The sequence below is a fragment of the Lissotriton helveticus genome, chromosome 11 (assembly GCF_964261635.1).
Source record: "Lissotriton helveticus chromosome 11, aLisHel1.1, whole genome shotgun sequence".
NCBI lineage: Eukaryota > Metazoa > Chordata > Amphibia > Caudata > Salamandridae > Lissotriton > Lissotriton helveticus.
In genome coordinates, this window is record NC_136072.1 from 242,693,917 (window position 1) to 242,720,898 (window position 26,982).

General features: G+C 45.4%; 1 protein-coding gene across 1 annotated transcript in view; it reads right to left on the bottom strand.

Moving 5' to 3' along the window:
* Positions 1-26,982, bottom strand: part of LOC144792865 (carboxypeptidase B-like) — a 96,649-nt gene that overhangs the window by 21,451 nt on the left and 48,216 nt on the right. The window contains exons 4-8 of the mRNA XM_078668060.1: positions 26,133-26,229; positions 25,932-26,033; positions 13,878-13,979; positions 9,203-9,313; positions 9,024-9,114 (exon numbers count right to left, since the gene is read on the bottom strand). Of these exons, the coding sequence (XP_078524186.1) occupies positions 9,024-9,114; positions 9,203-9,313; positions 13,878-13,979; positions 25,932-26,033; positions 26,133-26,229 (503 nt within the window). The remainder of the gene's footprint in view (positions 1-9,023; positions 9,115-9,202; positions 9,314-13,877; positions 13,980-25,931; positions 26,034-26,132; positions 26,230-26,982) is intronic.

Consider the following 26,982-nt stretch of genomic DNA (forward strand, 5'->3'; position numbering starts at 1 on the left):
TTGGTATGTTTCCCCTGCCCTTTTGCTTTCTGACCTCCTGGTTTTGACTCAATTTTTGCTGGTTTAGTGTCCCCTCGCACTTTCTCACTGCTGTCCAGTGTTAAGTGCAAGTGCTCTTATTGTAAATTGTATTAAGTATTAGTGTTTCCATGATTGGCATATTTGATTTACTGGTAACTCCCTAGTAAATTGCACTGAGAGTGCGAGTGCCTGTTAATCATATGCTGCTGGTGGGCCTGCAGCACCGATTGTGCCACCAGGGTTCTCAGACCTGCCACAGCAGTGTCTTCACACAGTTTTTACTGCCATGTCAACCTGGCAAGTGTACCCAAGCTCTAACCTTCCCTTTTATTACATGAAATACACCCCTAATAATAATCCACATTTGTAAAGCGCACAATCACCCGTAAGGGTCTCTAGGCGCTGGGGGCCGTCGGGAAGATTAGGCGAGCTATTGCCCAGAGTCACATGGTGCTGGGCTAACCTGCCGCCGGAGCCGGGGATCGAACCCTGATCCCCAGATCCCCAGATTCCAGCGTCAGTGGCCCTGGCCGCGGCGCCACACCGCGGCGCCGCACCTCTCCCCTAAGGGAGGCCCAAGGTACCCCTATGAGCAGGGTGCAGTGTATGTGAAAGGTAGGACATGTAATGGTATGAGTGACATGTCCTGATAGTGAAATACAGTGCATTTACTATTGAAAGGCTATCTGTCCCATAGGATAGAATGGGAGTTTGCTTATATTATCTTATGAGTATATCTTCCCATTGGGACAAGGTAGAGAAATGGAGTTTAGTATGCCTGAGCTCAGAATATAGAAATGCATCTTTTAGTAAAGATGATTTTTATGTTCTGTGTTTGAAAATACCACTTTTAGAAAGTATGAATTTTCTTGCTTATCCATCCTGTGTGCTTCTGCTGGGTTGTGGATTGACTGTCTGGCTTTAGAGTGACAGTGGCTGGGGATGTGCATTCTCTTCAGACAGCCACTGGGGGGTTGAGGTGTGTCCTGCCTCTGCTGAATGAGTCAGGGCTGGGCTGAATAGACCTGGGGTGCAGTTAGAGCAGTGGAAGGAGATTTCCTTGCACCTGAATGGTCTTGGTCTGTCTTGGACAATGCTGTCTCCAACCCTGCCAGGAAGCAGGACCAGAGAGGACCGAGCTGGTTTAGGCTGAGCACAGACATTCTCTCCCCAAACGAAAAAGAGAAACTGAGTATAAATATTTGGGCCCAGACCATACAACTTTAGACCTCACTTGGATTAAGGAAACTGCCAAGAAGAAGAGCTGGAAGAACTTCCAGGAGGAGTACTACCCCTTTGTTGTGTTGTTGCTTTGCTGGGTTGGCTTGCAGTCGCTGCTTCTGCCTTGGGCAGTGAAAGGACTGGACTGAACTTTCTTCACTTGTCACTGAGTATCTCCAAGGGCTTGAATTAGAACTTGCCTCCTGTTCATGAAGTTTCAGGGACAGCAAATACTTCACCTACCCCTGGGTACTGACTCTGGAACCATGGGTTTCAGTTGCCACAGAGGGGTAAAGCAGCCGACACCATCACTGACACCACTGCTGGCTCCGTGTCCTGAAGGCACCACTGCATTTTGCACCGCAACCCTCATCTTAACGATGATGATGACTGCCACCAAGACTTTGCTTGCACTGCGACCTGTGGGCATCGCACTATGCATCGCCTCACTTCACTCCACCAACCTGGTCTCACAGAAATTGCTGCTCGCTGACCACTACACCTGTGACTGCACCGTGGTTTGGGGCACCACTCGTAAGTCACAAAACACACCACCTCGTCCCATACCACAGCCTTGGCCAACAGATGCTTCTACCATCACCCTGCAATGCAGCTTACACTGTGACCTGTTAGCACCACATCGAGCACTGCCCTGCTTCGCACTGCAGCCCTGGTCTCACCGATGCTGCAGGATAACCATCACCGAGCCACTGCATGCACTGCAACTTGAGGGTACCACACACCGCACCCCTATGCTTCAAATCACAAACACAACAGTTGCCACAACCGGCCCACACCAAAGCGGTTGGCTGGAACCAAAGGTACTGTTTGCGAGTCTGCTGACACTGGCGCCGGTCCGCACCGATGCGGTTGGTCGGAACTGTTGGATTCTGTTGATTTCAGCACCATGGTAGCCCCAGACTGAGCTACCAGCTTTAAGGAACTGTATTTAAAGTCCTTCTTGTAAAGTATATATTTTACAATACTGTATGATGGTCTTTTATCATTTTGGTCTTGTTTGCACAGATAAATAATGTATATTTTCTAAAACTGGTGTGGTGCCCTGTTGTAGTGTTTTCACTCCATTACTGTATGTTATGTACAAATGCTTCACACACACTGCCTCTGAGATGAGCCTGACTGGTCATGCCAAGCTACCAAGGGGATGGGCAGGGGTTATTTCAATAGTGCATCCCCCTTATCCTGTCTAGGAAGAAGGGTCCATAGTTTGACAGGACAACAATCTGCCTACTAGAGACTCCCATTTCTAACAACCCCCAACAATATGCGTTTAAGGCCTAGCCATAAACCTTAATTTGATTCTTTCCCACCATAGAAATTATAGGAAAGTTACTCCAGCCAATCCAAACAACTGCAAGAAAAGGAGCCTACATCCAAGTATGGAAAATAATTAAGTCACTCTTGTATAACCAACTATGCCAGAATCACTGGCATAAAGTAAAAGCAAATAAAAACTAACTGGCTGTTCGTTTGTTGTGGGACAGCACTTGGCCCAAGAGTCATTTTAAAAAGCGGTTAACGCCATCCTGAAAAAACACACAACTTTGCTAAAATATAAAGAGGCCCTTGGAGCTAGATCCCATGCATGGATAAACCAAGGAGAATTCAAACCCCTTCAAATTCAGTCCTACCCAGAGGACACCCCCGCGCCGCACGGCCACCAGCTGTGTGTGTGCCCCTCGCCCTCTGCTGCCCGCAGCCTCGTGGGGACTGCCTCTCTGCTCCCAGACCCTCCGCCGGTTTCCTCGAGCGTGTGTTGTGCCACCTATGTAAATCCTGTGCCTTAACCTTGTTTTTCTTCCTTATTTATCTGCTTTTTTGCCCTTCTGTACTGTGCCACTGCCAGGCATCGCTGCTGTTCTGTCCCCCTGCGCCCGCCCCGCTCTCCGCTTCCCGCCGCCGTCCATTAGGCCACGCCCCCTTTTGTTTAGTGCCCTCCCCGCTCCTCCCTCTCTCCCACTTGGCCATAAATGGCGACCGCGCGTAGGCGCAGCGGCAGCGCCGATTGTGCGCCGAAGGCGCGCCAAAGGTAAGCCCGTGTGCGCCCGTCCACGCCTGGACCACGCCCAGCACCAGGACCCCTGGCCCCCACTGACGCAAGACGACCCGACAGACCTACGACGCCGCCGCCCTCAACGCACTCAATGCCGGCCGGAACACCGCCTGCTGCCGGGCCACCCCGAAACGCTTCCACGGACCCTTCACCTGCACAGCCTGCAAGTTTACCTGCCTCCGAACATGCACCGGGCTGCCAAGCCAAACCCCAGCAACCACCTCAAGTGCTTCCTGCTCAACACCCGCTCCGTCCACAGACACGCCGTCGAACTCTGGAACCTGCTCGACACTACATCACCAGACGTCGCCTTCCTCACTGAAACATGGATGAACGCCTCCTCAGCCCCGGCCATCGCCATCCCGGATGGATACAAGATCATCAGGAAGGACCGCGTCAACCAGACGGGAGGAGGCATCGCCATCGTCCAGAAGAGCACCATCCGCATCACGACCGACTCCAACGACACCTTCGCCGCCGCCGAGCACCTCCACTTCCAGATCCACACCGACCCAAAGACGACCCTCAGAGGAACCCTCCTCTACAGACCCCCGGGACCACGCACACAATTCAGCGAAGACATCACAGACTTCATCAGCCCTCACGCCCTCCCCTCCGCCGACTACATCCTCCTAGGGGACCTCAACTTCCACCTGGAGAACAACAAAAACCGCAACACCGCCACCCTGCTGGACAACCTCGCCAACCTCGTACTCAAGCAACTGGTGACCACCCCCACCCACTACGCCGGCCACACGCTTGACCCCATCTTTTCATCCAGCAAGCACATCTCCTTCAGCCACTCCACCGGACTTCACTGGACCGACCACAGCTGCGTCCACTTCAGCTTCAGAAAAACCACCACCCACCACCACCCGCAACAGGTTCCTCACAGGAGCTGGAGCAAGATCACCGCCGACCAGCTCACCGCCTCCCTCAGCCAGAACCCACCTACCAGCACACCGGACCCCAACGAAGCAGCCCGCAACTTCACGCAATGGCTGACCGCCTGCGCCGACGGCCTTGCACCACTGAAGAACCCCCCCAGCAAACCCAGAAGCAAGAAGGCCCCATGGTTCACCGACGAACTCCAGGACTCCAAGAAGACCTGCCGCACCCTCGAGAAAGCCTGGCTCCTCGACCGGACCACTGACAACATGACCGCCCTCAAACACACGACCCGCAAGCACCACCAGCTCATCCGCACCACCAAGAAGAAATCACTGAAAGATCGACTGGACAACAACGCCCACGACAGCAAGGAACTCTTCAGCATCGTCAAGGAGTTCTCCAACCCCAGAACCAGCAACAACGACATCACCCCTTCACAAGATCTCTGCGACTCCCTCGCCTCGTTCTTCCACCGCAAGATTGCCGACATCCACAACAGCTTCGGCACACCATCCTCGCACCCAACCGTCGAACCAACGCACCCCACTGCCACCCTCCGCACCTGGACCGCAGTGACCACCGAAGACACAGCCCGCACGATGAACACCATCCACTCCGGATCTCCGACTGACCCCTGCCCCCACAACATCTTCAACAAGGCTGACTCCACCATCGCACCCCAACTCCGAGACGTCATCAACACCTCCTTCAACACCGCCACCTTCCCGGAGAGCTGGAAACATGCCGAGCTCAGCGCCCTACTGAAGAAACCAACAGCGGACCCCACCGACCTCAAGAACTTCCGCCCCATCTCGCTCCTCCCCTTTCCTGCCAAAGTCATCGAGAAGATCGCCAACAGACAGCTTGCCGCCTTCCTCGAGACGAACGGATCCCTCGACCCCTCACAATCCGGTTTCAGAGCCAACCACAGCACCGAGACCGCCCTCATCGCAGCCACCGATGACATCCGAGCCCTTCTCGACAATGGGGAAACAGCGGCACTCATCCTCCTGGACCTCTCTGCCGCGTTCGACACGGTCTGCCACCGCACCCTAGTCCAGCGCCTCAGCAACACCGGCATCCAAGAGAAGGCACTGAAGTGGATCATCTCGTTCCTAGCTGGAAGAACACAGAGAGTCCGCCTTCCCCTGTTTCGTTCCGAGGCCACCGAAGTCATCTGCGGCGCCCCGCAAGGATCATCACTCAGCCCCACCCTCTTCAACGTCTACATGAGACCCCTTGCAGCCATCGCACGCCGACACAACCTCAACATCATCTCCTACGCCGACGACACCCAGCTGATCCTCTCCCTCACCAGAGACCCCGACACCGCCAGAACCATCCTCCACGAAGGGATGAAAGACGTCGCAGAGTGGATGAAGAACAGCCGCTTGAAACTGAACTCAGACAAGACGGAAGTCCTCATCCTTGGGCCATCACCCTCCGCCTGGGACGACTCCTGGTGGCCCCCTGCCCTGGGCACCGCCCCAAGCCGACAGACCATGCACGCAACCTGGGCTTCATCCTGGACTCCTCCCTCTCCATGACCAGACAAGTCAACGCCGTCTCCTCTTCATGCTTTCACACCCTCCGCATGCTCCGCAAGATCTTCCTATGGATCCCGAAACCAGGAAGACGGTCACCCAGGCCCTCGTCACCAGCCGGCTAGACTACGGAAACACCCTCTACACCGGAACCACAGCCAAGCTACAGAAAAGACTACAACGAATCCAGAACGCCTCCGCCCCACTCATCCTAGACATCCCCTGACGCAGCCACATCTCCAACCACCTGAGGAACCTGCACTGGCTCCCCGTCAACAAGAGGATCACGTTCAGGCTCCTCACCCACGCACACAAGTCTCTCCACAACCTGGGCCCCAAGTACCTCAACGACCGCCTGACCTTCCACACGCCCACCCGCCAGCTACGATCCGCTAGCCACGCCCTCGCTGCCGTACCACGCATCCGCAGATCCTCCTCCTACCTGGCGGCCAAGACATGGAACTCCCTCCCCATCCACCTTCAGCTGACCCAGGACCACCTCGCCTTCAGGAGACAACTCAAGACCTGGCTGTTCGAGCAGTAGCAGCCCCCTTCCCCCAAGCGCCTTGAGACCCTCCTGGGTGAGTAGCGCGCTATACAAGTGTTATGATTGATTGATTGATTGAAGATGGGTGGCCATTGCAGTAAAATTATGTTTTATCAGACACCGCTTTGGTTTCCTCCCAGGGGAAATGGCCTTTACAACTCGGGATGAGCCATGGGTGCCATTTCCTTGCAAGCGTAATAATCCTTGTCTGAACCATGCATTTGCTTCAACCACGCATTTGCGGGGTTAAGGCAGATAGCGGTCTAGTGTCCGGATGGGTAGGGAGAGGAAGAGCAGGCATCAGAACAGGAAGCTCTAGCGGCATTTAAACTAAAATCAAGAAAACTGCAGCCTCTTTTTATTGTTTTATTAAAAACCTGTTTTTAAATGAGGCTTTAAAAAAAGTGGCTAGCAATGTTTGTTCACATGCATGTTTGCAGCTAATGTCTTTTTGGGTAGCACTATGGGTTAAATAAAAACTTTGTTGGCAATAAAATTACTTAACCACCACTTTGGAATAACAAACTTAGAATTACACCCCAGGTTGCTCCCATGGGGCCTTCGTAGGCTAAAAGTCACTTGCACTTTATCTGGTACATTAGGAGCAACTCAGATTGTCTTTTTCTATTGATGTTTGTATTTAAAATTGTATGTGCAGAATTCCTTCAGCAGCTCTTGTGTTTAGCGTTTACATCATGTGTTTTATGTATTTTATCATCATCAAATTTTAATAACTTTTCAACTAAACAAGTTTAAAGACTATGTTGATATGCATTTAAATGGACTTAAATAAAGTATTTTACTACTTCTCCAGCCAAGGGCTTGAGTGACTCCCACACCAGAATGTGAAGGGGAATGAATCTCCTGAAGAGTTGTTGGGTGAAATAGATGATGGCTTTCTCCACAGGTAAATAAAAGTGTTTTCATGCTGAGAAAACAATTGCTGTGTGCTTGTACTTAGGGGCCAATTACGATTTTGGGCGGAAGCCTCCTCCTGGCAGTCGGAATACCCTCGACCGTGTTGGAACCCTTCCAACCAACTCGGTCGGTTTACATTCCGCACACCCGATTACGATGTTCGCAGTCAGAAGGTAAACCACAGTCATTCTAAATCGGTTCTGACCAGCTCTTGAAGTGTTCATGTCGGTCGGAACCACCTCGTACACCCCTATGGACAGCGTTTCTGTTCTCCGGATTATGATGTCGATTTTCAACAGCCTTTCTGTGTCAGCCTGTCTGACACGGAATGGCCGTCAGAAAGTGATTAAGGGAGCTCCTAGCAGGGCTCACTTCATTCTGTGGCCTCTGTTTGTGGGCCAAGGGGATACCTAAGGGACCCCCTTGTAAAACTTTCACTGTGTGGCAGACACCGTGGGGTGCCAGCAACAGGGTGCAGGGTTTTACACACACACACACCCCATTTCACCATAGGAGCATGGTTGTCGGGCAAAACAAGAGCTCCCATAGGAAACAATGGGAATCCGACCGAACAGTGTTCAGTCGCATCGTAATTTGGCGGACCGCAAGTCGGTTGGTCCCAATTCTGAGCCGGTGTCGGTCAGAGGCTTTCCACCAGACATTGTAGTCGCACGTGTACAATTATTCCATTGGTGATTATACACAGGAGTGGCCTGTGCAGATAAAAGTGGTGGGGTCGGGGTGAACTCAACAGATGATGACGAGGGGAAATTAAATAAATAATTTCCCTCGTCGCCATTTGTCGAGTCCCCCCATCTCCCTGCCTCACCTCTCTTACCTGCACAGGCCCCTCCTGATTATACAGTCTTTAAAAAGTCATAACGGGTCCAAGTCTATACCAGCAAGGCTGCATCTGAATTTGGTTTTCAGTAGTACTCATTTGTGAATCGCAGAACAGTACTTTAACAATTTGTTTTCAGGAATTGAGCCTTTAGGATCCAAGAATGCAAAGTGTTGCAGTCTTGTCTTGGCTAGGTGAGGGGAAATGTGCAGGAAAAAAAACTTGTGAATTGCAAATACAAAAGAATTATGTAGGCATAATGGGCACAGTGTAAAAAAGCCTTGAGTGCTCTACTCCATGTGAATCATGGAAACATTGAGCTAATGGTTGAATTTGTACAAGATATTTTATGACTTATTCATCAAATAATTACAGAACAATCTGCTATAACTTCTTTAATTCCACAGCCATAGGCAAACTTGTATCATGTTTCAGCACACAAAGAATAACGAACGTTGACAAAGTCAATAGGTCTAGCATTAACAGCCAGCCTTTGGGCTTTTTTCTGTCTTTGTTTATTTGTATCATGATTTTTGCAAAACAACAGTTAAAAGCAATAATGTTTATATGGTCCCAAAAATCATTGGTACAGTAGCCCATGACATGTAAGGGAATTCCTTTGTGCATGGATGTCCTCTTTGGGAATTTCTTTGTGCATCAAAGGGCAGAATGCTGGACATCACAGTAAAGGTAGCCAATATGCTGAAGTTATCTTACCTACTGCCCCATGCTACAGGCTGTAGTGGGCAGATGAATAATATGAACACAAAAATATTAAAAGCTGTTAAAAAAAGTCTTTTGCAGAGGTCTTTGTCTTCCAAGAATTCAAAATTCCCACCAGGCCAAAACATTTGTTTTTGAACTTTAAAAACTGATTTATGTTGCTCTAACTATTAAAGATGAAAAAAACTAAACAAATTATCAAATTTTGCATTGAATAAAAGTTTAATTAAAAAATATACTTACTGCACCATTCTGCATTGAAATTCCTGTTAGGGTCAGTTCCGATGCAGTTGCTGTTAGCATTTCTGGATCGAGTCTTCCTCCACATGCGGTTCTACAGTCAAATGTTAGATGTAGGAACGTTAAGTGAGGATGTTCTTCTAAAACAGGTCAAGTGTTTTCTGAAGGGCATTAATACTTACATTAGTCCATGTGTAGGAGTAACCATCAGCATTCACAACAGGCAAGACGTAGAAGTCTAGATTGTTAAGGATGTTGGTCATCTGAGTATCAGATCCATACGTGCGAACAGCCTATATATTAAGAAAATATATGTTATTTTTGAAAGAGTTTTATTGCTAAAAACACAATAATATTGTTCCATGTAATAAGAATTTAGGCAACAAATTGGGTTCACCTGCATCTGACTTACCTCTGAGTTCACTAATGGCATTGTCACGGGGCGGGTGGTGGCAGGAATATTTCTAACTTTATGTTTAAGAAGTTGAAATAATTACAGCTTAATGTCGTGATATATTCTGATGTGCTATGGTGAAATGTTTCAGTCAGCCGTGGCCCGTGCAGGTAAGAGCGGTGGAGCAGTGTGTCCGGGTGGAGGGGGATTTCAACAGACAACCAGGGAAAATTATTTATTTATTTTATTTTCCCTCATGGTCGTCCGCTGAATCACCCCCAACCCGGTCCCACCGCTCTTACCTGCATGGTCTGCGGCTGGCCTCAGTGTGTTAAAGAAATGCGCGTTTCTGAATTTTGAAGAGACTCCTACATTTTTATACGATGTTTGATGCATATTTTGCACAGCAAATATTTTTATGGCTAGTTTTGTGTAAGGGCTGTTAGCGCCAAACCACGCCCATGGCTCTTCTCTGGCTCAGCTCTCCCTATTAATTTGTTGGCTCTTTCACCTCTATTGTGAATGCCACAAGATTACAATATGCAGCTGGTCACTGCACGAATACTGCACTTCTCTGACCACCAACAGACACTTTGTTGGGAAAGCCCACAACTCAACTCATCTCTTTACGTGGTATCTATCCATGTCTCATCTATTTATGTGGCAGCTGAAGCCATGTTAGGGCCAGATGCACGGTCAAAGTAAAAGAGAGAACTACTTGGCCAGAAAATGGCCACGGTTTAACCATGAGTTGTCATGTGTTACCACCAAATGACACCACCCCTATTGCACGTGTGGCACTTACCATGAGGGCCACTATAATTATGTGACAGAGGAGGACACAATGATGTCAGGATTGACTAAATTATACAGTAAGAAAAGGTATCAGACTGGGCTCATCATCCTGTGATTCTGGGCAAGTCGCTTGTGAGAAGTTGGCCTGATATATGATGTTTCCAATTCTGGAACCACCTTGTATCAGTCCAAACAACCCTTATGGTGTCTGGTTGTAAGTCAACCTTATTAGACAAGCTATCCTAGGGGTAGCATGGACTAAGCAGCCTAAAGGCTTAACTTAAGAGGTCGTGTTAAGCGAGCTGTTTTACCACATACAATCCTGTAATATCAAATGAAAGGACACCACACAAGTATATATTATAAAAATATATGTATTTATTACTAAAAACAATCCCCAGTATTCTTTATGAATAAAGGGGCACAAGCGTTAAATCAAAAGCACAGTATAACATACAAAGTTGCACAATTTTGGATGAGGCCTAGGGGCCACTCAAACCATATACTAAAAAAATGGTATAAGAGATACCAGTCGATCAGTGGTTAGGCCTAGGGCCTAGGGAATCGCTGGGAGCAGTCAGGACTAGCAATGCTGAAGTCGGGAAAAGCCCGCGGGATTCGGGTGCAGCACGTAAAGTGCGGCTTGCACCAATGTAAAGTCAATGGTGCGTAAAAGTTACACAAAGAGAGTTTAAGGACACTTCCGCTGAACCTAGAGGAACAAAACTTAAGACACAGACCCTAGAGGTGTGTACCAGTGCGGGAACACCGGCGTTGCAATGTTACCTCACCCACAGGAAGTGGGTGCACAGGGTCGAAGTTGAGTCGGGTTTCGTCACGCAGGTTCTTGGTGCTTGGAGCTGAAAGGGCTGCAGGCGAGGTGAAGGAGAAGTGTCCGGTGGAGTCCAAGGGTGGACTCAAGTCGAAGAGTACCTAAAAGCAGAGGGGACAGAGTCTGGGTCACTCAGCAGTGACCAGGGTGGAACCAGGGCGAAACCAGGCAATGTTGGGCGCAATCAGGTGGTTGTTGAGGAGCTTCTCTCCGCTGCCACGTGGGCTCTGGGGCATCTGCGACGTCCAGGAGCAGGTCACGATCTGTCCCACGTAGGCTCTCACCGTCGGCGCTGTCGGCTTCAAGATTGGAGCAAACAACACTTGGCAAGACCAATCCACGCGAAACCAGGAGATTGCTTCTCACTCAAACCAGGAGGGTCAGAGTGGGGGCTCCTTTTCAGGGGAGCTGGTGCAAGTCTGGAGCAACCAGAATCGCAAGTCGTATTTCAAGTTTCGTCGGCACAGGGGCCACAAGCCAGCTGGCAAGGGACCAGGCCAACGCATTGAGCCAAAAGAAGCAGAAGGGCCCCACGCAGCACTCGTCAAGTGTGGAGGGCTGAACTTCGGTGCAAGAGTGGCTCAGGGAGGGGGCTTCTCAAACCCCGGTGTACAGCTTCGAGGGTCACTCGTGGGCTGCACGGTCAGCGTCTCATGGTCTTTTCAAGATGGCGTGCCCCACGCTTCCGGTTGCCTCCACGGGTCTCAGCTCTGCAGGGACTGTGGATCGGGCTGTTGGAAGGCAGGCAAGCTTGATCTTGTCGATCTCTGTTGCTCGAGTTCTGGCGGGAACTGCAACAAAGCAGACACCGAGGTGCTGGATGGTGCCTGTTTGCACAGGGTGGTCACTCCTTGACCACAAGGGAGATTCTTCAGTCTTCTACATCGAGTAGGATGTCAAAGGGTCCAGAGTTTTGTTTCTTATGTTTCATCAGGATAATCTGAAGTGCATTGGCACTGCTCCCATTCTTATACCAATCTAGGGGGCTGGATTACCTGCTAGGTCCCCTCCTATGGGTGGGACCCAGGACGTGGGTGGATACACCCCCTTCCTTTGATCCAGGCCACGCTGGCACGAGGGCTGGAGTGCCCCAGAACCGGTTTAGCCGGATTATGCAAGGGGCAGCCTTGTGCGCCCCCAGCACTGTCTGGTTTCTTTCAAACCTCCCTGCTACAATCCACTATCTCCTGTCTGGGGGGTTGTAACAACGCCCTGCGACAGGAAACCCTTTGTCCAGGCCCCCTTGACTGAGTTTCGGTCAGCTACAGGGGGTCAGACCTGTGTCTGTGGCAGAAGCATCCATTTTGTGGATCTGAGGCTCTTTTAAAATTAACCGCATTTCAGTAAAGTAACATGTCTTCTCCCTCTAGAGGGGTGGAATGCTATCCCCGTCGCCAGAACTGGCGAGGGGATAGTATTCCAAATCGTATGACACCTTACACGACATGGTTTGATAAAGCCAAACCATAGTTGCTATATAACCGCGAGGATTATAATGCACTTAAGAGTATATGGTATGGCATTATCCTGAAACAGCTTAGGGAGTTGTTCCCGACAGCTGCAGACAGGCTCAGCTCATGCTAGAGCTCCATCTCACATTAAACCACGCACTCTGCCTCCAGGATTGATGAGGCCTTCCATAGGAGTGGCTCACAGGTGTATATGTGTCCAGATATAGGTTTAGATATAGGTATACTATATCTAAGCAAGGGGTGATTACACCACCTTACCCCAGCTGAGTGATCAGCCAGTTGTGTCAATTTAAGAACCAGCCAGGGGTGGCAAAAGATATGCTGCAGCCCCTGGCAGGCCTTGGTGGCACCTATGCCCTGGGCACCTATAGTGCATGGTACAGGGGCTAACAAGGAGTCCATTTCCAATTGTGGTATGTGCCTCTAGCACATGTATTAATAATTTACTGAGAGAACAGCAGGCTGGGGGTCTGATTAGCAGGCCCACAGCCTCAGTAGTCGCAAACCAGTGAAGCAAAAAGCAAAAATTTGGGGTGACCTTAGGATAGCAGACACTACTCTCCTACATCGCTCCAGGCCCAAGATCACGGCCCGTGAGTACCACAACACCCTTAAGGCCGGGCTGCGTGCAAGAACCCCAGCAATGGCGAGAAGATCATGCTGTGTAAACATGTATAAATATGTATGCACAACCTAAATAGCTTCTACCTTTCTTCCTGTGTAATCTTGAGTGAATTAGCAACTTGTATACATGCAACTCTAACCTCTAGACTTACGTACTTACTACCATTTTTATGTGAATTTAGAGTTTGTATCTTCTATGTAATTCATGTACTCTGAAGTCCTAGTGAATTTTAACTGGTTCTATTGTAAAGCGCTCTGACACCTTCGGGTTAAGTTTGCGCTATATAAAAACACATAAATAAATAAATTTTCGAAGTCCATTTTATGAATGTAGACAAGCTTCAGGGGTAGTGATATTTCTGTAGGCAGAAGATACCATCCACATATATTGATGCATCCCTGTGGGTTTTACAGGCAAAGGTTCAGTGCTATTGCCACAGGTAGATGTGACTTGTGCTTGTTGTCTCCTTGCTTATTCCAGAATCGCAAAACTAAGCCAGGTAAACTCCAAGCTCATTGCTGGCTTTCTAGCATATGGCAGGCACACAGCAACAGTAAGTCACAGCAAGTTGTATGCGAATCTTTCTACCAATGTGTTCATGTAAATTGCACTTCCATTAAAGAAATATTGGAACATGGTATTGTGAATTTATACAGTGCAAGCATTTTCATGGCATTCTCATATTTTAATGTTTAAGGTTTTCATGCTAACAGTACTGAGGAGATTTTAATATATTTACCTCTTTCACAAACCACTGACAGAAAGCAGGGGAAATCCACTCCCTGGCATGGAAGCCACAGTCAATAAAAATGGCTTTTTTATTTGGAGCACTTTTTCCAACCTGTTGGGCAATAAAGAAAACCATTAGAGAGGTTGTTCCAGGTATGGCCGTGACAATTTATCGTGTAAGGCACATGTGTGGGAGGTATTTACCACAGGCCTAACACAGGACTGTTAATTCTTCCTCAAAAAAGTGTAATAGGTGAAACATCAACGTGCAAGTCTCATATTTCTGCTGTACAGTTATGAGTCACATTTCCAAGAATAGCTACTTCTGTATTTTTTTTTTGTAAACACATTTTATTCAGTTACATCTACTTGCTGTAATATTAAGATAATAACCAGCAGCATTTACTCTAACCGGTGGTCTTAACTGAAAAACGAATATTATTGCTATTTCTGCTGATATAGAAATATGATTATTTGCTGTCATTTGTTCTTGGCAGCTATTCTGCAACAGATAGTTAAAATCCTGAAACCAAACTGTTTCATGATGTCCTTTGTTTTGTCACTAATTGAGTCACACTCATTGATAGTCAATTGATAGTCAAACAAGTATGTCTGTAAGATATTAATGAATGTGCTCCTATACCTTTGTATTAAACAATGGAAGGAAATGTTAGTGCGAAAGCAAGTTAGCAAACTGTCTGGTTTTGAAAAGCATCATGTAAAAAAAAATGAACAGATGCAATTTTCCATTTCGACTAACTTATAGGGTACCATGGGACATTTGGCCAGATGCACAAACATTGAGTCGCAAATTGTGACGTTTTGCGACTCGTAATTTGTGACTTGCAGAATGTAGTGCACAACAGTGTCTCAGACACTGAATGCGATTTCTAATGGGGTCGCTAAAGACCTTTTTAGTAATGCACAAGCAGAAGAGGAGCCTTCCCCTTTGAGAGTGGCCAGCATCCCAGCTCAGATTTTAGTTGCTAAACATTGCTACATCTCTTAAAGGATCAGTATATGGAAATAACCCCAACAATAAGCCCCTTCCAAATAGTGATTTCTTATCTCAATTGGGCAGACCCAGCTATGATTTCAGCGCTAAATTCAGTCTTAGTAGGAGTAATGGTGTACCTCATTCAGATCTTCACAAAGGATCTTATACATTTACTTTTAACTATCCCAAGTGCCTCAATGTTACATTGTCCCAAAGTTCTGAACCATACAAAGTAGCACTAGCTGCTTGGGCCCTATGAATTTCAAGAACAGGGGACACAGGATAGAATATTGTATTTCTGGCGAGCCTATGGATAGCAGAGGACCTTTGATTCAGCAGAACAGTGCTCTTCGTGACTTGTAGATACCAAAAATGGGAATCAGATAACCTGACTCCAAAATACTCAAATTCCACAACTCTCTCAAAAGTGACGTCACCCATTAGCAATATTTTGTGCAGATTATTTGTACGACTGTATTTTTTTAAGCACTTATCTCTAGACCAGGGGTACTGCAAATCGAGGAAAATCTCTTTAGAAGAAACTTTGAACCCTTTTGAGTTTTAGCGATCAGTAGGGTATTGTCTGTGAAGAGTAAGGCCAGGGTATTGTGATCAACCAATGCAGGTGAATTTTTTTCACAACTAAGAAGATAGCCAACATAACTGTTTATAAAAAGGAGAAAAAGAGTTGGTGCCAAGACTCAAAACTGGCAGACTCCTCAAATAACTACTATTTCTCACTGAGTACCCTATTCGAGTCCTGTCATACCTGTAAAATGTAGCCACATTGTATTATTACTGCACCTAATGTATAATGCATGTAACAACATGAAATCATATGATTGTAAAGTTGTCTAAGGGCTACAATCCTTAGGTAAGCACAAGTTTGACCTTAGTTTACCTATTGATTTAGATAATGAGCCTCATCTTGTGTTGGCTGCCATACACAACATCCAATGGGTGCCAAATGCACCTTAAAAAGGTCTGTTGTATAATGTGCATTTATGCTTTTTTATATTTATTTTTTCTATTGCAGAATGATGACCATTGGAAGTGGTTCGGGCTAATCATTATGATGATGATCCCATTTTAAAGCAGTTAATAGGAGTTGAAATGTTGACACTCTTTTTTCTAGACAGATTATAACATTTTAATGAAAGAAGTGCTGACAGTGGAGCCTCTTATCTAACAGCAGCTAACCCGATTTTTCTACTCTATTGATAATTTACCCACTATTTCAGGTGGGAGCTGTGTGCACACTGTACAGTACCCACCGCCACAGTACTATCTCCCAGCCGGGACCATAATCATTCTTAAACAAAGCAAAGGTGCACCACCCAGAGATTCTAACAGCAAAGGCAAATCAATTGTCCATGACCAAAAAGAATAAAGAAGTCTTCGATGTTTCTTTTTTTCTTTTTTCTTTTTCCTTTATTATTATTCCAGGAGAAACAGAGCATTCAACACAACGGACAGCCGACGCGTTTCGTCCATTTACAGGACGTCTTCAGGGCATAATAATAGGGAGGGACCAGGCCCATCCAGGTGTATTCAATAGATCGTATAATGTCTTACTGGTTGTCATTCCCCATCAAGGGCAATATTTTGTACAAAGTAATTATCCTGTATTCCCTTGATAAAAAGTGGAATTTAGCGACAGGGCCACGTCCACATATGAAGGCGTCGTTCCACGACCTAAACAATATTACATTTTAAGCTGTTATCTTGAGTATATATCGCATCTGCCAACGCTGAGGGGGGGGGTCTAGAAATGAAATAAACGTATATTTTTTCACTGACCCGCTTGTGAGTGTGCTCCTGCTTGTTGTCGGCTGACAAAGGATTTATTGCTGACTGTGCTTTGGTTCTACAACACGGCTCACCACCGCGTCCAGGAAGCACCCAAGGTGTGTGGTGCGACGGCGGTGGAAAACCTGGCTTATATATATATATATATATATATATATATATATATATATATATATATATATATATATATATATATATATATATATATATATATGACAAAAAAGACAGTTTGTTACCCCTCACTGAAGGAAAATTAGCTGCACTATAAGGACCAACAGGCACTGCACTGCTCACGCCCACTGGGCGGGTCCTGAAGGTATTTTAAGTGCCGTGATGGTGACGCAAGTATTTAATCCAACAGCCCATGATTAAGTGCAGGAGTGCACGAAACGCGTCGGGCTTGGCCTGAGACTCTGTGGAGGTTTTCAGTTTCCCAGCTGTTGCTTTCCGCAAATAAAGCGCTCATATTTTTCCCCTCAAGCGTGTGCCTTCTTCGAGGAGACACCCTTTGTTGTTTGGATGTAAAACGGCCAGTCCTGCCGTGAATGAAGCCATGCCGCGGTGGAGCGGATCACAGCTGACATCATGTTGAAGTCAAGCATCATGTGAGCAAGAGGTGCGCTGCGAAAGTTCTTAGGAGCAGCTTGGGAGGATTCGGGACTTTTTCACTACCCACTGGGGAAATATTTGGTTTTAAAAAGACACTGTTTGTTACCCCTCACTGAAAGAAAATTAACCGCACTATAAGGACCAACAGGCACTGCACTGCTCACGCCCACTGGGCAGGTCCTGAAGGTATTTCAAGTGCCGTGATGGTGACGCAAGTGTTCAACCCAACAGCCCATGATTAAGTGCAGGAGTGCACGAAACGCGTCAGGCTTGGCCTGAGACTCTGTGGAGGTTGCCGGTTTCCCAGCTGTTGCTCTCTGCAGATAAAGCGCTGATATTTTTACCCTCAAGCGTGTGGCTTCTTCGAGGGGACACCCTTTGTTGTTTGTATATATATATATATATATATATATATATATATATATATATATATATTACCTACTGGCGGTCGCCAGTAGGTATATATAGTTAGGATTTTTTCTCTATGGGATTTTTGAAAATTCTATGTCTAATAACTTTGGCGTTTGTGGACGGAATTGGCTGAAATTTTCAGGAAAATGGAACATTTTGTTTCTGAGCAGCCCCTGAAAATTTGGGGGTGTTTCGTCAAGGGGGGGCCGAGAAAAAAGGGGGTCCCAAAACGTGTTTTTAACATTGAGTTTCCCATAGGGCGGTTGGCCTCACTTTTAGCCCGAACGGCTGAATGGATTTGCACGAAACTTGGCAAAATTGTAGGGACTGGTAGCCCGATGTGCCTTTGCTAGGTCTCAATATATGTGCTTCAGTGGATTTTGAGAAATTAACGTTCAAAAAAAGATATATATCTGTAACAGCGGACCGGGCAGCGCTCCGGTTCGCGGACTTTTCGCGGTACGGAGCTTTGTGAAGCGAAGCTGATTGGTTCTCCGGCGTCTGTGAACATTCCAAACAGTCCGTAGCGGCCGCCATCTTGTCTCTCGGTAGGATCGAGAGACAAGAGGAGGCCAAAGCGAAGGGGCAAATGACCATAAGGGGGCATAGTAGATCCTCGCTGACCCCCTAGGTTTGATGTGGAGGTTTTAAAAGGGCCCCGCGGGGCAAAAAAAAAAAATAATAATAATAATCGAACGGCTGAATGGATTTGCACGAAACTTGGCAAAATATTAGGGACTGGTAGCCCGATGTGCCTTTGCTAGGTCTCAATATATGTGCTCCAGTGGATTTTGAGAAATTAACGTTCAAAAAAAGATATATATCTGTAACAGCGCTCCGCTTCGCGTACTTTTCGCGTTACGGAGCTTTGCGAAGCTGATTGGTTCTCCGGCGTCTGTAAACATTCCAAACAGTCCGTAGCGGCCGCCATCTTGTCTCTCGGTAGGATCGAGAGACAAGAGGAGGCCAAAGCGAAGGGGCAAATGACCATAAGGGGGCATAGTAGATCCTTCCTGACCTCTTAGGTTTGATGTACCATTTTGCCAAGTTTGGTGTAATTCCGTTCAGCCATTCAGGCTGTAGACGTATGTAAATGTCCTATGGAAAATTGCATGGGGAAAACACATTTGAAAGTGTTGAAATTTAGAACCAATTAAAATGTTACTTTGGTTTTGTATTTGTGTGTGATGAAAGTTAATTGGTTATGTATATATCTCAAATGAGAGGAAACCACAGCCATTTTGTGATACTACTGTCTGAGGTACATTTGTGAGGAATTTTTGGTGGTGAATTTCTGGTGTTTGATTTACACAGTACTAACACTTCTCCTACTTTTAAAAAGGTGAGTTGTTAATTTGTAAGGGGAACTATGTTGTACACTTGAAGATAATTTGAAAAATGTTTTCTGTTATTTATTTGCAGTCCTTCTGTTATACTAAATACTTGATAAAGTTAGTTTTATATTATGTATTACTAAAAACGATAAATGAAAGTGATTATTTTTTTCTGCAATTTACAGCAAGCAATTTCAAAATAAAATGGCTCACAATGAAGAGACCGTGGTAATTTCTTTTGAATTGTCCACTACATTGATTGAAATTGAGAGCACCAATAATGAAATATTGTCACAAGGAGGAGATGACTTGAATGATTCCACTACATTGATTGAAATTAACAGCACCAATAATGAAATATTGTCACAAGGAGGAGATGAGTTGAATGATTTTTTGGATCAATCTGTTGATGGCGAATTTATCGAATGTTTGGAGACCATAGAGTTACAAGAATCATCATTGCAGACTTTTAATGAGGAGATTCCAGATGAGATGATTGAAGAGGAAATTACTGATGAGGACATGTTACTAGTTCTTTCAAATTTAGAAAATTCAGAAGAATAAATTTATATTTAGAAATCAAAAATTGTTTGAGACATTATTCATTTTTATTTTTAATTTATGAGGTTGTAGCGAAGTGATTGTAGTATAAAATGAGACTTATAGTATAGAGTGCAACATTTTTATGTTACATGGTAAGTTTACTCATATTTACTGCCCTTCTCCCACTATATTATCTCCAATGTGTATTTGACATCTCTTCTTCATCTCCGGCCTCCTTTCTCTCACTGTGTGTCTCTGATGCATCTTATCGCTGCTATTTTGTGTAATTACAGAAGAGAGTAAAATAAAATAGTTCGGAACCTGAAAAGGGGGCAAAGTAGAGTACCCCTCACCCCCTAGGCCTTCTCAGGCGGTCCCAAAAGGATCAGTTTCTGCTTTCCTGAGAGATTATGGTATGAGTTCCATATACCACAATAATTTGCATTACAACATGCAAGATATATATCTCCTATTACCAACTTTTGGAGATATTCGCGCTAAGCGCGAATATCTCCAAAAACTAACACCTGCCCTGAGCAGTTCTTAGCCATGTTATCCAATGGGAGGTGGATAACATGGCTAAGAGCATTAGCTCGGTAATGCATGAATATCGCTGAGTTTTCAGCGATATTAATGCATTGCGGTCGTTTTTTATCGCATTTGCGATAAACCTTGATAATAGCAAGGTTTATCTTCGATAATTTCTGACGATGCTTAGCGGTAAAAAATTTGTTGGTAAGCATCGTTAGCGATAAATATCGCTTAACTTTGGTAATATGCACCAGCGTCTGTTAACGTTCGATTCGAAGGAAATGAGGAAGTGTTGAAAAACATTGTTTGCGCCATCTTGCCTTTTTTGAAATGCCACACTTTTGTCGTGCACGGCAGCCATTTTAGATGCCTTGACCAGACCCACTCTCTGCACGCTGTCGATTCGTAGCATGGCTCCCCACCCTCGCAAGCATCTTCCCCAGGCACTGGTCACCCCCGCTCTCTGTGTTATGCATGGGCAATAAACCTCTCCCCATCTGCGCTGCTCTTCCCTGAGAATCACACTCTGTGCCCGCCCGACACCTCCCTTTCGCCCTATTCACTACCGCACCCTCTGACACTCCTCTTCCTCTGTGTCCGATTGTCCAGGCTATCAGCTAGCCCTGCAGATGTAGTTTATGGCCCCAGCTGTAAAGAATCACCCCTCTTCAAAGGAGTTATAGTAGATCAAGGCCCAGACCCGATGAGATCCGTCACACCACACGTGTTCCTACTATCTGAAAACCATCCTGTATTGTGATTGGGGAGGGGACCGAGCCTGAAGCGGAAGATTCCAGGGATGACTCTTTGTACATCAAAGTTTTTACATTTATGTGTCACATTAAAAATATATAGCACTCCAACAAAGTAGTAGGATTATAAAACTTTAATAACTTATAAATATATACAACAAAACAAAAACAGTAAAAACATTTAAACAACGAAGAGACCGTGGCAATTTCTTTTGAATTATGCAATACATTTATTGAAATTGACAGCACCAATAATGAAATTTTCTCACAAGGAGGAGATGACTTTAATGATTTTTTTGATCAATCTCTTGATGGCGAATTTATCGAATGTTTGGAGACCATAGAGTTACAAGAATCATCATTGCAGACTTTTCATGAGGAAATTCCTGATGAGGACATGTTACTAGTTCTTTCAAATTATGAAAATTCAGAAGATGTTGCCTGGGGGTGGGTCGTCAGTAGCAGTCTGTTGTGCGAATAGTTCCAAGGCAGCAGAACGCGCTGAAATCTAGATGGCACAAAGGTGATGTCTAGTAAGTTGCCGCCCAGCAAATAACGGCGTGGGGCGCCGCGGGGGTGAGTGAGTCCAGTAGGCACTACAGGTATTCTTACCGGCATTGCAGAATTACTGCTGGGGACAATGCCTGTGCTGTAGCAGGGTCACAGCAGAAACAAAAAGGATTCTGTTGAAGATGTTGTTGGTGTTCAATTTGAAAACAGTTCTGGTGTCAACTGCTATGCTAATGTAGTGGTTAATGTTTTGTTTTCTCTAGAAAATGTAAAAGAGGGGGAGGCAGTCCAAAGTTCTGGTAAAAGGGCAAATGAAAGGATCGGTGGTTTGAACTATCAGTCAAAAAGGGGAGGGGGTGCAACAATTTTTCCTACCGGGTCACAGTGTGCTTTCACCGGAACTGAGGTTTGCAGGATTCTAGTAATTCAAAGTGAGGCTGGCGCCAGCATGGGAGCACCGACGTCCCGCGGATACAGTTTCGTCACTCCACGGGCGATCATGGCAGTCATTCCCCATCAGGGGTGTCTGCGGGGGTCGGAGACTCCCGCGGCTCCTCTAGAATCTTCAAGGTCGTGGAGGACTACTGTGGTGGAGTCAACCAGTGACCGGGCCATTTCTTTATGCTCTTGCCACGTCGATCGCCATTTTGAGAGTTCGGTAGCTACTGGCGATCGCGGGGTCAAATGAGCGGACGGGCTCCACCCTGCCAGGCGAGACGTTGCAGCATCGCCACAGTGGAAGAACCCTTTTCCGGGCGCCTGGAGCGCTGAGGGTGCAGGTGGGAAGCCTCCACTGGGGAGGCGGGAGAGGCCTGTTCGCACCGTCTCTCCCTCCCAGTGCACCCCACGGCGTCTCGCTTGAGATTTGTTATGGCCGGACCAGGCGATGAGGACGAGAGGGGGGGGGGGTCCGAGGCATGTGCAAGACATTCCCCCCCAGTGTTGTCGCAGCCATTATTCAAGAAAGAAGAAGTGTCCCGTCCGTCTTCGGGCCGGGCTTCCGGTGGATGTCGACCGGACGCCCCTTGCTCTGGCCCCATGAACGGGTTCCTTGGTTTATCGGCTGCAGCCGGATCCCATCGGCCCCAGCCGTTGGTGGCCGGACTGGTAGAGAATGTGGCGGGACTACCTGAAACTGTCAAGGGCCACCGCGGCCGGACTGGGAGAGAGAGGGGAGGGTCGAGGACACAGACATTCCCCCCCCTGCAACTCTCCAGCGTTGTCAATCCCCCTGGCCGGGTCCCGCTGGCCTCGGCCTCGGCCTCTCCTCCGGCTACACCCTACGTGATGATCTCCGAGGCGTGGCAGCAGGACCCGCCTTATATGTGTTGTTTCCGGCTGGGCGTAGCCGAAAACCTGTTGCCCTTTGGAAGTTTCTAGAATGGGGCGGATGTCTGCTGACTTCTATCTTTCCCAGTTTGCCGTTATTTGGCCGTGGCAGGCGGTGGGACAGACACGTTTTGGGGCAGTGAGGGGCGATGTTTTCAGGTTTTTTATTACGGGCTTACTTCTAACGTTTCTTGTTTCTAGGACAATAATAGGTTTTATCATTACGTATTGTTATCGTTTCTTTGTTTGTTATTTAATAAAAAGTTCATCAGTGGCCTACTGATTTTCGTTTTCCTATTCTTTTCTTTCCAGGTTGTTTCATGCTAAAGTTTCTGTTAACAGGATACAGTGATCACTTCGTTATTATTGCATATGTCCTTTTCACTAGGGGTGCTCTCTTGTTGGGCCAGATATCTCTAGTAAATGGTCCGGGTGAAACAGGTGCATCAATCAGTGGGGAGTAGATAGGCATGACAGATTACAACGGGGGAGAAAGGTCCGCATTACCTACCCTTTCACTACTTGTAAAGATTTTCCTACGTTTATTTGCAAACAGGGAATACCTCCAAAAAGAACTAATTCCCAAACAGTCAATGTTCGGACAATCAATCAATCAATGAGGAATGAAATAGGTACGACGTGTTAAAGGCTTGCGTTACCTACCCTTCACTATCTGCAAAGGGAGAGAGAATATTCCTATTCTTCCTTGTTTGCAGGCAGAGAAGATCCTTAAGAGAACCAACTTCGAACAATTCAATGCTCGATTCAAACAATCAACAAGGGGTACTGTGAACACAAATGAACGCCGCTTATGTACATACACATTGCTATTTTCAACAGGTTGTTCCTAATGTTTCTATTTTAGCGAGGTCAAAAAGAGATCCCATTAGTGGCCTACTGATTTTGCTCGATTCCTTTTGTTTTTTTACATGATTTTTCGCTATCTGCAAAGACTAAACAGAGTATTGCGACTCTGTGCTTGTTTGTAAATAGAGAATGAACCAAAGAGAACAATCAATCAAATGGAGAGAGAAGCAGGCACGACGGATTACAACGGGGGCAAAGGCCTGCGTTAACTACCCTTCACTATCTGCAAAGAGAGAGTACTCCTAATAGAAATGAGGGGTGGGGGGCAGCATTCAAAGCAGATCAGTGTGCATAAACACGAAAATGTTTTTACTTACCACGTACTTGACATTCGACAGCTTATGATATTTGCTATTAAAAAACCATTGAAATTCACTGAAAAAACCATAGGTTATAGACCATATATAGTTAGGAATTAGCATTTACCAAACCTTGAAAATTCACTGAAAAAACCATAGGTTATAGACCATATATAGTTAGGAATTAGCATTTACAAAACCTTGAAAATTCACTGAAAAAACCATAGGTTAGAGACCATATATAGTTAGCTGGACATTTTATTGACATAAAACCAATGAAATTCCATATATAGTTAGTTGCACTAACTATATATCGCGCACCCGCAATCCACTGCTGATGATGTCACATATTACATCATTCATGACATGGTCAGTGACATCACTGATGACATCACTGATGACATCTCAAATGACATCACTGATGACATCACTGATGACATCTCATTTGACATCAATGACCACATCACTGATGATATCATTCATGTGACAATACAATGCATCTCCTCACATTTTAATATAACCTCTGTTTCACCCAGTGTTAAATACAGAGTATAATTTTTGAAACCATTGACACACCAATACTAGTTACTACGTACGCACTCACTGATTGCTACGTCTACACACACCTTCACTCATTCACCCATACAATCATTCATACATACAATCACTCATCTTTACAACACTATCATATGCACTCATACACCTATACAGACACTCACAGTCTGCCACTCATCCATGGAGTTACTCACACACCTAGTCAGTCCTGTAAAGAATCAATGACACTTCCATTTTCTTGTCTATACAGTTAAACATAGAGCACCTTACATTTTCAAACATATACTAACACATACTTACCTTCTTATACAATCATTGATACAAGTACACATTGATCTGCACAGAGTCACACACCTCCCAGCTAGCCACACACACACTCAGTCTCCCATACAAATACTTGGGCAATCAATCAATAACCCATATAGTTACTCATATAGCTACTGATCAACACATGCAGCAGTTTACAGAACAACAGACATAATGATGCACAAATTAAGACAGTTTAGTCACTAACCCATGCACTCAGTGAGACACATTTAATCACTCACTCATACAGTCAGTCATGCACCTACTAAATCCTTCGTCCAGACACTTACACATCCACTCATTCTTCAATATGTAAGACATAATTAAACTTTACAGAAACAAAAAATCACTGGATGTTGTTATCAGTGATGTCATCAGTGATGTCATTTGAGATGTCATCAGTGATGTCATCAGTGATGTCACTGACCATGTCATGAATGATGTAATATGTGACATCATCAGCAGTGGATTGCGGGTGCGCGATATATAGTTAGTGCAACTAACTATATATGGAATTTCATTGGTTTTATGTCAATAAAATGTCCAGCTAACTATATATGGTCTCTAACCTATGGTTTTTTCAGTGAATTTTCAAGGTTTTGTAAATGCTAATTCCTAACTATATATGGGCTATAACCTATGGTTTTTCAGTGAATTTTCAAGGTTTTGTAATTGCTAATTCCTAACTATATATGGTCTATAACCTATGGTTTTTTCAGTGAATATATATATACATATATATACATATACCCCATATTTTCTTACTTTCGCTCAATCCACCACTCAGTAAGTGCCATGAATTACATATCTCCTGGTACAGCTTCATGAAGGGAATGGCTACCTTGATTTTGTTCTTTCCTCATTAGAAAATGTAAATACTTACAACTTTATTAGGACTCAGAGTTAGATGCATGGGTATTCTCAGGGATCCTACTGGCTTGTTTTCATCATTATATTCCCATTTCACCGCCAATATTAGGTCTTTATTTAGCCCATTATCAGTTTCAATGAAACAAGCACATACTCCCATGATCTGATATGTATGTTACTTAAATCTGAATGTAAAATACAAACTGGGAAAGAGAGAGTTCTTGAAAGAGCTATTGGATCAAAGAGTTCCAGAGAGAGACCATTAAATAGAAGGTGCATTTGCCTTGGTTGGCCACCACAGTTTAAAAAAAAAGAAAAAATAACAAGAATTCTGAAAAATACCTTGAGAATGTAGATCGGGCGATTCTCATATGTTGTTCCAATTTGTGAACGACTCACGAGAGATGGATTCTGAAAAGCAATATCCGCAGTCCAGGAAACAATCTGTGCAAAGATATTCAGATAGGTTATGGGATATCAAGGGGGTCGTGCAACCATACAAATCATCAATACAATAAAATATATCTAAATTACTCATTTTACCGTATTATAGTCATTATATTTTTCATAGCTGTGAACAGCACGAATCTTGCTATCACGCTCATTATCCAAGGCAGCTTGCAGGTCATCAATCAGTATTCTACAATAAAATTGGACATATGAGACATTAGACCTTCTGGAGATTGCGAAAAAATAATGAGTGGGTTAACTATGTGAGCGAAATACGATCTTATAATGTTGTGATGGGAACAAATAGAACGAGCAATTCAATAATACACCAAGAAAACAGCAAGAAATCAAAGAACTCAAACAAAAGCAAGAGATAGATAAACGCATTGCATAACAATCGTGAAAGATAGTATAGTTATAATTCGCTTTCATGTGCTAAAACATTGTGGTGTAATAAGCAAGACATTACTTTCAATAATGATAATTATTCCAATTACAGGGCTCCTTGCTCATTCCCACCCACTTATTCCCTTCGTTACACCCAACACATTTACAGCCTGATTCATCATTCTCCCGTTTTGCGAGCCCCTAATAGCGATTCATAACGAATCGCTATTAAGGACTTGCAAAACGGGATTCATGTAGGAATTGCAATAAATATTGCGATTCCTACATGTTCCTTATTTGCGAGTAGCAAATTGCTAATCGCAAATAAGAAATAACTCCCCATTCATTCCTATGGGCCAAAAGGCCCATAGGAATGAATGGGGAGTATTCCTTATTTGCGATTAGCAATTTGCTACTCGCAAATAAGATAGCGATTTAAAGGGTACCAGGGGTGTCCAAAGAACACCCTGTAGCACCCCTTAAATGCAAATTGAAACAGGTGTTGCGCACACACATGTCCAAAGGACATGTGTGTGTGCAACATGCAACTTAGAAA